The following is a 12,101-nucleotide window of genomic DNA, read 5'->3' as shown; positions in this document are numbered from 1 at the left end:
AAAATTCTGTTATAATATACAAAAACTCCAAGTCCATTTATTAACATATTACATATTTACACATTTTATTTGCATATTCACAGTTTATGTTTGAAGTCACACAGCTGTTTCAAATAGCTTTAAAAGCAAATTAAAAGATCAGGGCACAACAAAAATTTGCTAAAATGACAAGTACTCAGAACCAAGGGCTTCTGAAGGTCACATTTTCTTGCAAATATGCAGTAAGGGGAAAAAAATGAACCCAGAGAAACAGTTTCTGTTAGGTAAGTGCCACAGAAAAAAATGATTGTTTAATGTTAAGCACATATTCAGCTATTTAAAAAAAAAAAAAAAAGAGAGAGAGAGAAAATGGCAGAGCTATGTGTAAGGGCACATCAGACCTGGAGATGCTGACAAGTGAGTTATAAGGATTCCAAAGTCAATCACGCAATTTTTTCTTAAGCTGCATTTAAGTGAGGGAATTTTAGGAAGTTTCAGCACCAGAACTTATTATATTTCATTCAGGATTTTTTCCCCTGTGGCTTACATATAATAAATAAATTGAAATTTTTATTTCTTTCAGATACATGAGAGAATTGTGATTTCATTTCTTTTACCCATAACTCTACAAAGGGAGAGAAATGAAACCAAGAAAGCATTAATCCAAGTACAGTTAGTGTCACATACTGTCTGACTAATACAAGTTAAGTATTTAGTGTTGAACAGAATTATCTTTGTCTAGGAAAAACAAGGTCATGCTTGTAAATGTCCAGACATCATTCTGTGTAATATAATTATATTGGCATTTTTACCTAATTTAAACTAAAAATGTTCCTAGGAGTATGCCTTTATCTGTCAAATTCTTTCCTTTACATAAATGGTGCATAGAATTTTAAATATGCTAGAGGTGACATAAAAATGATTAATAACTTACCCAACCAATATAGCTCTAATGAGATGAAATATGCTGTACCACATAGAATCATATGCCATGTTTCTTTGAGACTTTTCCCATGTGATAAGTATAGTTCAAACACATACCTTTTGTGAAACAGCACTTTGGCCAAAACTGATGCCAGAAAAGGAACCACTCTGATTCCTCTGCACAAGGAGCTGGAATGGGGATTGCCAGACACTTACTCCCAAATGGTCAGGGAGAGAGAGGAAAGCTCCAAATGCATTAAATACAATGAAATTCAACAATATTTATTCTTACTATACACACAACATACAAATTATAGGACAATGTGAAAACAAAGATTTGTGACCCTGAAGAGACCCACTTTTAAAGTCAGTCTCTAACAATACCTATTGGTTAGACTTCCGTTAGTCCCACATTTCTTGGTGCAAGGGTTTTCTTAATTCTGTGTACTCTGGCTTTCAGTCAAGGTTTTCATATCCTATATCCAGCAGGAGTATAAACACTGTAATGCAGAGACATGGCCACCTGGTACGATCTTTCCCCTCCACGCCATGGAAAGGGATTTTGCAAAGGTTTCTTTTCCCCCTGTTAGAAATGAACACTAATAGGAGGCAAAGTAAGGCAAGTGAACAGTACAGGGCAATACAAAACCCTCGTCCTCAAGGCTTCACTACACTTAGGAACTTGGAAATAATATCCTTCTGTTTATCTCCTCCCAAAGCACTGTCTCTCCTCCTGTCTCAGTGTAGCCCAAGAGCAAACCCTCAGGCCCTACCCAAGTAAAAAAGGTCAGCACCCACAAGGCTACAGAGATGGTGGAGCTCAAAGCTCTTTGCTGGCGGCAGACTGAGAGGCTTCCCACTGAACCAGCACCAGCTCCAACACCTCCCTGCACAACCCAGGCCCAGGATCACCTCCTGCTGGCTCAGGTCAATGGGCAAAGACCCCTCACAAATGCCTTCAATGTCTTCATATTTTCAGCTGAGCAGTTTTGCCAATGCACATCCATTCTTTCACAGACATATGCTCTTGCTGTCTCCCCTTGGAAACTGAATCTACAAAAGGTCCTAAAGCAATGTTGATGAAACAAAGGTTTCCCTTGTCTTCTATGCAAAATTTAAAAAAAAATTGCTTCCTGCAGATTAATGTGCTAATAAAAAGCTATAAGTAATAAAAACTAGAGCTGATTAACAACAAAAAAAATCAAAGGAGAATATTTTTCCATTGGAAGGTTTTGATCTGTTAAAAGCAAATAATCTGTGATTTCCACAGGATTGTTTGAATTTTCACAGAATGTCTTTTTTTTTATTATGACATTTTACTTTTACTACATTATTTCAATAATGTTTGGTAATAACACATTCTGAATTCTGGATTATCATCTATACCATTGGTCCTCAATCCATGGGATAACCATATTAACAAACACTGCCAGGGGTGATCACAGTAGTGATTATAAGGAGCAGCAGATATGATAACCCTACCTTTGGTGAGACACCCAGACAATGTAACAATGCTAGAAGACAGGCAGCCCATGAAATTAGGCATCAACAAGTGGAAAAGGGGCTACAACAGGAAAATGCCAAATAGGAGCAAAAACCAAAAGGTTTTTGCTAAAGGATCTCTTGTGATAAGATCTAGTTCTATATTTCTAATATTTCTTTTAATTAAATTAAAGTGGTAAAAGTGAAAACAGCTTGCTTCAACTGGCTTGAAAAAGAAAAATTATGGGAAATTTTGAAATTTGGAACAAATCACTCATAATCTTCAAAATAGACATTATGGAGATTTGTAAAAATTAGATATTCTGATTTGTATATAGGTTTTCTATAGGACAGCTGGCTCTGCATACTTATTCCCTTAAAGAACTATTCTCACTGCAAGTTCCAAAAAAAGAGACATTTTCAAAGACTATTTCTTCTCCTTAAGGTTAGCCTGAAGACAGCTTTTTGTACCACTTGATATTTAAAACAAATGTAGATGTTTACAAGGTATTTGCAGCTTTATAAATGGCTCTTTTTGGTACATAAAAAGAAATGTAGACCCCTATTGCATTTACTTTGAAGTTTCTTTCAAAAAATCCATCTCTATTCTAGACTCAGTACATCTACTCAGATTATTTTTTAAGCCAGATTTTTATATTAGTTCTGATTTCATTTAATGTATTAATGTATCCAGAAAAATAACAGGTTTTAAGCCTGTGTTTTGAGTTGAAGTATCACACATCCAAAAATAATCAAATCGTTCTGCAACTAAGTGTGAACAGCAAATTCAACTGCATAATTTGCATTTCAAAGTTATCTGTATTCATAAAAGTAAAATAGTCCAGTTTTGCCAATATTCACTTTTTTAATGTGCAAAATGCAGTTTCATCAACAACCTGCTGTTTATTTGTTGACCAATTAGTTCAATTAGAAGTGCACATATTAATGAATTGCACTTGAACTACAGAGGCTAAGTAGGGCACCAAGCATTTGGTTTAGCCTTCCTAACAGCTGCCATAAAACCAGAGCAACACAATGGTTTAGCACAATGGTTTATTAGAACACATATCAGAGGACAGTTCTCAAGAGCAAAGAGATCGGGCTGGTCTCAATTTTATCAGTATCACTTGTTTCAAGTATTCAATCCCAATAAATTCACCGATTTGATGGCAAAATAACTTTTTTTTTCCTGTTATTCTCTATCTAATATACAGGATATTATACACATTAATTCAATATTAATTTATTTATATAAACAGTTCAGGAAATTATGTAACTGCAAATACGCAGCACATTAAGTGCAGATGACTTTAGCAGCAGTATCCTGTCTCACTGAAATCCATACAACTACAGATGGCTTCAAGCATGTGAACCCCAGAGCTGGAAGCACAAAGATACACAAGATGGCTTCAGGTTATCCCTTATGAATCCTTGAAGAATGTTCACACAATTGTGCTTCTCAAAGAGGAAGCTCCAGTTCCTACCTCCATTGCCTCTACACCTAAGTTGGAACAGGTTATTGCATTACACCTTGTGGAATTGCTTTTTCAGGTCAGTGCCAGCAGTCTCACTTCACACGAGAGACCTGCCAACAAAAGCTTTACCAATGAATCGCCAAGAAGACATTTGTTTTAAACTTACCTTGCAAGTCCTCTGGTCTCTTACAGTCTTCACAGCCCTGTTTCCCTTATGATCTCCCATAACAAATCTACCTGTGGCATTATTATTGATGCTACAGTAAGAACCTAATCTGCGTTGCACACATTTGCCATAGAATGCGCCAAAATTACAGATCTTCCTCTTTTCCCACTCCTTATGTTTTAATCCCCAAAAGGAGAGATTTGTGGCATCTCTTGAGAACACTACAGATAATATTAAGGAAGAATTGTTTACAGAAGCACGTGATATGTGACAAGATCAGCCCTGAGGAGAAAGACTCGGAGATACAGACTGGGTTGCTGGTTGACAAGAAGCTCAACATGACCCAGCCATGGCACTCACAGCCCAGAGAGCCAAATGAGCTGCATCCAAAGCAGAGTGGGCAGCAGGGTCTGGGAGGGGATTTTGCCCCTCTGCTCTGCTCTCCTGAGACCCCACCTGGAGTGATCCATCCAGCTCTGGGGCTCCCAACATAAGAAGAACATGGAGTCACTCCAGGAGAGGGCTACAAAGATGACCAGAGAGCTGGACCACCTCTCCTATGCAGACAGGCTGAGAGACCTTGCAGCAGCCCTCCAGTACCTAAAGGGGGGTCTACAAAAGAGCTAGAGAGGGACTGTTTACAAGGGCATGTAGTGATAGGACAAGGGGGAATGGCTTCAAACTGAGAGTTCCTTTAGCCTAGACATTAGGAAGAACTTCTTTACTGTAAAGGTGGTGAGACACTGCAACAGGTTGTCCAAAGAAGCTGTGGATGCTCCATCCCTGGAAGCGTTCAATGCCAGTTGAATGGCATGCTTTGAGCAACCTGATCTAGTGAAAGGTGTCTGCCCATGGAACTAGATGATCTCTAAGGTCCCTTCCAACACAAACCATTCTATGATGTTTTCATTGGAATGTCAAAGACAACATCTAGTCAAATATAAAAGTTAAGATTTTAGGCATTTGAGAACTTTTCACCTTTGAGAAATATTTCATAGGATAGAATCACAGGATAAGTCAGGTGGAATGGATCCACAGAGATCTGCAGTTGCAAAGCAGGGTCAGCTCTGGGGTCAGAGCCAGCTCAGAGCTTTATCCAGTAGGGTCTCCAAACCACCAAAGACAGAGATCACACAAACACCCTGACCAGCCTGTCCCACCTCTTGGCTGTCAAGAGCTTTTCCTAATATCCCATGTGAACCTCTGGTCTTTCAACTTAAGCCTGTTGTCCTCCTGCTGTGCACCACTTTCCTTTTTGAAAACCTCCTCAGAGATGCAGTTTTCCTCAAGGCCTTATCTCCTCAACACATTCTTGACCCCTATTTCCTCTTAAAAAACTGGAGTATAGATTTTACCATTATAAAATGTACTCTTGAAATACAAATTGTTTTGCTTCAAAATTGACTCAGAGCTACAGAACGAAACTTAAGAATTATTCCTCCCCATCGCATCAAGTAGTCAAACATCACACACTTCAAATTAGTTGTGTCTTTTGTACTAATCAGAATCTTATATTTGTAGCTATAGAAATACTCAAATAAAACAAGGCAGCATGCTTACTCACCCTGTCCAAAACTTCAAATAAATTGCAGTGTGAAGGTATGACAACATGCAAAATGTATGAAGACCCTGTAAAAAAACTATTCAAATGCCTATTTCTTAAATATTTTATAGCTGTTATTTTTCATCTTACCTGACAGGATCTACCACAGTATTTAGCAACCTTGCACTGAGAGCACCTGTGCAGATTTCCATTCCTGTTTAGAAAAAAACAAAAAGGGGTTATAAATACAGATAGAGTTTTGTATCTGTCCTTCTTTCCTAACTAGCAATTTACAAATATTCCAAGTCACAAAAAATAACTTAAAAACAAGAATGGTCTAAAATGCATTGTAATGTAAGAATAAATTGTACATATTATGGTCAAAACTACAGTCACAATCCTTTACTTGTGTAACTCAGCACCTCTGGGGCCACTTTGGATCGTCAGGAAAATTATCAAATGTGCTTTTGTCATGCAGCTGTAACTCTCAGGAGTTTGATCTTGTAGATAACATCATAATTAGAGCTATGCAATACAACTAGCTAATCTATTTACTGAGTCTTGTCTTAAGCAAGCAAGCATCACTATCTGTCTTAAACAAGACCTTGCTATGAACCTGCTGCTGTGACATCAAATTTTATCTTTATAACACAGGCCAAAGTTGGCATGTCAGCAGAAATCTCTATTCTAAGGAAACACTTCTGATCAGTGGACAATGAAAACAAAATAAAAATTCATGGGGGAAGTATAAAAATCCTGTGAAAACTAAAACTACCAGCTCTATACATTACAATCTAAAGGTTAAAAGCACCTTCTGACTGTAGTACCGTCTTCTGATACTGTCTTAATTTAGTTGACTTAAGAAAACATCACTGAAGTTCTGTACATTTTTAGACACTAATTAAGCCTTAAATGTGAAAGCGCACACAGACCAAATCTTGTACCTCAAATATATAACATATTTACTTCATGTGAAAAGAAATAAGACAGATTTTAAGGCTTCTCTTCCCTTTCATTTTCCTGTAGAAGATACTGAACATGATGCATTATTCTGGTAACACTGCAAAGTGTTCACTTTCATTTCTTAATGTGCAAGGCTGCCTATGTTGGTTATGGTAATTCATTAGGCTGGGAACACAGTATATGGTTTGTTGTTGCTATTAAAACCAAAGGCAGGCAAGTTGCATTACAGACACAACAATTATCTGGGCTCTGTGGACAGCACAGCCCTTACTACTTCCCCTCAGACTTCCTCCTGGCCCCCCCTCTGTCCTTGGTGAAGAAGCACAGGTATCTCACTGGGTGCCACCATTCCTTGTGAGCTGCACAGGGCTGAACACAGCTCACTGACACCCAGCAAACTATCACCAGGAGTTCTTCCTCAGTACCCCCTTTTCCATCCTTCTACACAGCAAGGAAAGAGGTGTCAGTCATGCCACTGTCCCCTTCCAAAGGTAATTTTAGTGGTGGCATTTTGTGCATTGCTACAATGTTTTACATTTAGCTGCCCTAAATCTTATTATATAGATTAATTCAGCTTTGCAGTTTAATTGGGAAAGAACTGTCTAAAACAGCCCACTTCAAATTGAAGGGGCAAGTTTACATGATCCGATGAAGGTCTTTACTTTTCAAGATGCTTGCTGTCTACACATCAGTACATTTTCACTTTTCACTTGCACTCCCAACTGATGCAATTAAAAAAATGTAATTTGCTGTCTCTGCTGTTACCGAAAGAAAACTCCTCTGCTGTTGTCAGCCATCTAGAGATTGTTTACCATATAGTCACATTCCCAGACCAACTGCTTTACAACATGACCTTCTTTTACTTACACCACTCAGTTGTTCCCAAATCTTAATTTCCCTGGGTGACTTCAAAAAGGTAGAACACTATCCAAAGGCCACATGCAAACTGGACAGAACCAACATGCCTGCAAACTTCAATCTAGAACTTCTGGATAAACAATGTAGCCCACTTGTTTTAGCTATGACACCAAAACTGAAGAGTAGGGCCACACCAGAAATACCACGGAGCATCCTCTAGAAAAAAACAACCTCTCCTTACCCTCAAGTCCCACAAGTGGGGAAGGTATTTTGCTGATATATCAGAGTTTTACTATGTTTGAATTATTAAAAATAAGAGCTGATACATTATCTCTAGGAATTGTATAGGCATTTGGGGAGTTTAGACAGCTGCATTGGTCAAAGATTGAGAAGAGCATTTTAAACAGATCATTACAATCAAGTAAAAACATTTTCATTTGTACTACTTAAAAATCCCTATTTGGTCACACAGTATTTTGTAGGTATTCATACTAACTACCAGGAGAAAACTAACTTATCAACATTTCAGATATAAGTAGGTATTTTCATACAGCATTCTTTACCTTCCTACCTGAAAATCCAGCCCAGGACACAGGAAAACTAGCAACAGTTGGATTTCTATAAACAGAATCTAAAATCTTGTACAAGCACAATAGGTTTGGGGTTTTTTTATTTATTTTAAGATACAATGCCTGAGGATGATTCAGAGTTAGAAACAAGTGTGAAATCTTCATTTTGCCAGCTGGGGAGAGCTGTTTCATCTTCAAGGTTAAGTAATGACCCTACCTCAACCATGTCCCGATAGAGAAGGATATATTTCTCAATTTACGTTACAAGCTCATGTCAGAATAACCTGGAACAAAAAGAGATGGCCAAGCAGGTAGAACTTTGATCAGCTCTCCAGCTCCCCACATGCACATCCATGGAGATGGTCACTCTGCAGCATGTCCCTGATACCTTTAACAACTCTGTTTTACCGGGTTTAGAGTCTCATAGGTCACCAAGGACCTTCTGGCCTCTGTCTTTAAATACCTCCTTTGTATTCAATATTCCACACTCTTGCCAGCAGCCTCGAGAAACTTCTCTTTATTGTTACATAGTATTAGCTGAATGTCTAAGTGCTCATCCTTCTACAGAACGACTGAGCAAAAACACTTTGAAGGCAGTCTTTGTTTGTTCCACGTTATTCACCGAAACACAATAATGAGTTCAGATACTGACCACAGAGCGTGTGCAGTTTTAGTCCCAAACACACCAAAATACCACATAGCCCCAGCAGCAACAGGTAAGATGCAGATTTCCAAAGCAGACTAATTAAAACTTTCTGGCAGCTGAATTTAAATGAATCAATACCCACAACAATCAGAGGAGTCCTTCCTACAGTTTTCACATTCTGCCATGAGAAGGCTAGATGCAATAACCTTCATACATACCTGGTATATCTCTTGGCAATTTTCCAAGAGATGCCAGGATTTACTGGAATCATTAGTGTCGAGTCACCAACATGTAATCCATCTTTTGTAACAACTAGCAGACATGTAGCCACAAAGCACCAAATATCCAGGAACTTTGGAAGCTTCAATACTTTACAGGGCTATTTCCTTTGTATCCTTTGTCCCCAAGGGTTAACAGCATCCCCAAGGGATGCTGCAGTAACAAACACATACACAAAAATGTAAGGATCATTACTCAAAACTGGAATTTTTGTCAAACTGACACTACCAGCCTAATTATTTAAATAAGGTGACTCCTTCCTGGTGCCATTTAATGAATGAATTATCCATTCATCTTTGAGATTTCTTTGAATGACAAGTAGATGTAGAATGCCTGTCAGAGAGCTTCACAATAAAGCTGCTAATGAAATCAGTGCTTTCTCTTCCAATCCTTCTTCCCCCTCCTGGACTAAAAGAAAAATTCCTTTGTATTTATAACATCTCTGGATCGTGCTACACAGCATAGTAAGTGTAAAAGAGAATGATCTAAAGCACTACCTCTAAAATCCTTTATAGTCAGATTCATGTACTGATATATAGAGGATCTGTGTATTTTAGAACATTTTAAGTAAGGCAACTTCCCTGGTTTATTTCTGTCCTTCTCAATATTTTATTGATGTCATAGGCTTTATTAAAGGAATTTTGAAGTCAGTGTCAGATACTCTCATGTATTTCTTATTACCTGTAAACTTCACCTGGAGATAGTATCAGGTACCTGCTGCTTCTCACCTAATGTGACTGATTTCATGGATGAGAAAATGCACAAAATTTGATCTAATGGATTTGGTTATACTTTAATCTCTAAAAAGGTTTCGGCTGCTTAACAGCTGTTAAGTTGTTTGCTTAACAACAAAAAAAGAAAGATTCAGGAATTAAAAATAAATTATTAATTTCCCAACACAGTATAAACAAGATTTTGCAAATGACCACAACCCCTTATGAAACAACAAGAACAATTGAGCATCTTAGCCTTTACTAAAACAAACAGTGAAAACCAAAAACAACAACAAAAAGCCAAAACCTACACCTGTAAAGTAAACAGGGGTTGTTAGTTGACCCCTAGCATTATGGTCAGGCTAAGAATCTTTCCTCTAAGGAATTTGGTTATTGCTAAATCTTGCCATCATTATGGTCTGCAAACACCGTTCATAGAATTAGCTCTTTCAATGTGTACTGTGAGGCAAAAACCAACGCCAAATGTAGAGGTGGGTAGAAGAATTTCCAAGAGATTTATATGGACAGGAAAAAAAAGAAAATTTACGAGACAGGGAAAAAACAAGTAAGGGGCACACCCTCCCCAGAAATTTTTTTTCTTTTGTTTTTGAACGCACATTTAAAATCTTAAGAAGAAGGTGAAGAGGTTAACAAGAGTTTGCCTGGACTATCAGATCCTATCACAGCCATACCTGAGCTCTCACAACTTCAAAAATATGTGCACTTTTAAAAACATCACATAATACTTCTGCTTGCCAGGAAATGGCCTAATAAAATTTCAAATACCACAACAAAAGTCAACCAAATACAATTAGACTACTTAATTTATAATGGAAATGCATCTACACTTCTCTAGTGATTGCAAGCACTTGACTTTCAGCCCTACTCACAAGATAAGTGTCAGATAGAACAGAACTGATTACCAGACTGCATTCAACATGCCTTCCTGTGTAGTTTATTTACACTTCTGCTTCTGCCACATCTTGCAGGCAAATAGGACTATCTCACACAAATCCCCTCCTGCATTTTTGTTGTTGATGTTGTTTTTCGGTTAATAATCTTGCCCTGTATACATGAATGAAAAGAGCAGCTCTTTCCAATGCGTGTCAAGTTGAACTAATTTCCTGAACAAATTCTTAGACCTTTGCAATTCAGTCAAGTCTGTCAAGTGCATGAAGTCTACTTGTATTTTCTCAAGTATGTGCATTTCAGAGCTGTCACAAAGTGAAAGCAATCAATACCTACCATAAGCAAAGAAGTCATTCATCATTTTAACTAATATGCCTCTGTCTTCTAATAATAAAAATAAAGTTGTGAAGAGCAAACAGCCATCTTATATTTGGTAGATTTGAGAGCACTGAGGTTACATTAAATGCAATTACAGTTTTCTCTCCACACCTCACTCCCAATAATGAGGTGCAGCAACACAGTAGGTCCCCAGCTGTTACCCCACTGCTGACTCAGGTGGGCATCAGGCACTGTGGGGAAGATGGCGCTGGGGACAAGGATGAAAAGTGCTGAGGGCCAGCCAGCACACCCTCGGGGCATATCCATCTGCAACATCCCAAATCCAAGCCCTGGGAAGCAACAACTGTGAAGCCAGAGAGCTGTGCCCACAGCAGGAGTTCCCAGCCCCTTTGGTGCCCTGGGTGCTGACTTGGCTCAGCCTGGCAGGCTCGTGGCTTTCCCTTTGCCAGGACCCTGGACATGCTCTGCAGTCTGGGATGAGTTGGCAGAGAAGAAGACGTCTTCCATAACCCCCATGGCCCACAGCCTCTGAAATAAGGCTGCCAGGCTTTTCTGCCCTAAAGTTATTCTGCACACTGCTCTCAGGTCCCACACTGGACCTGGGCAAACAAGAGTACACCAGGTAAGATGCCTTTGAATTCCCTGCTCCTAAAAGTAATGAAAAAAATCTCCCATATTCTCCACTTGCACACTTCATTGTGTTAGGTATACAAATTAATATTTTTTAACCTAAGAACAGCACTGGGAAGTGGCTTTCTCGGAGGTAGAATTAGAGTTACAAGATAGCAACTACAGCTAACCATCAGTGATCAGAGTCATTGTTCAAGAACTAAAACCTTTTATATAAGGAAAACACACCTACTTTATTTCCAAACAGAACAATCTTCATACCTGAACTTCTTCATACCTGTTCATATTGTTCATACCTGAACATATTGTTCATACCTATTGTTCATACATATTGTTCATACCTGAACAATACTTCATACCTGAACCTTCTACAGAAGTGGTATTGCATTGTCCAGGTTGGGAAGAAAAGGGGAAAAAAAAAAAAAAAAGGTAAGGCAATTTGAACTCTAAAGGACACTACTTACTAACAGAAACAAAAATTTGGCATTCAGGAGGTCTCCCCAAAAAACTTAAGTCTTGGTTTCTGAAGTCTTACTTGTAACCCTGAATGTCCATTTGCTGTTGTTTTCTGTAATTCTTGCTATACCCAGACACCTGTTTAACACCCTGAAACATTTCTGCCTATA

At 38.4% G+C, this 12,101-nt stretch overlaps 1 protein-coding gene across 1 annotated transcript in view; it reads right to left on the bottom strand.

The window, feature by feature from the left end:
* Nucleotides 1–12,101, bottom strand: part of SMYD3 (SET and MYND domain containing 3) — a 384,383-nt gene that overhangs the window by 334,238 nt on the left and 38,044 nt on the right. The window contains exon 2 of the mRNA XM_066315957.1: nucleotides 5,720–5,783. Coding sequence (XP_066172054.1) covers nucleotides 5,720–5,783 — 64 coding nt within the window. The remainder of the gene's footprint in view (nucleotides 1–5,719; nucleotides 5,784–12,101) is intronic.

The sequence above is a fragment of the Sylvia atricapilla genome, chromosome 3 (assembly GCF_009819655.1).
Source record: "Sylvia atricapilla isolate bSylAtr1 chromosome 3, bSylAtr1.pri, whole genome shotgun sequence".
NCBI classification, from domain to species: Eukaryota; Metazoa; Chordata; class Aves; order Passeriformes; family Sylviidae; genus Sylvia; species Sylvia atricapilla.
Note: the sequence above shows the minus strand (reverse complement) of the source record. Positions and strands in the feature narration are given on the sequence as shown.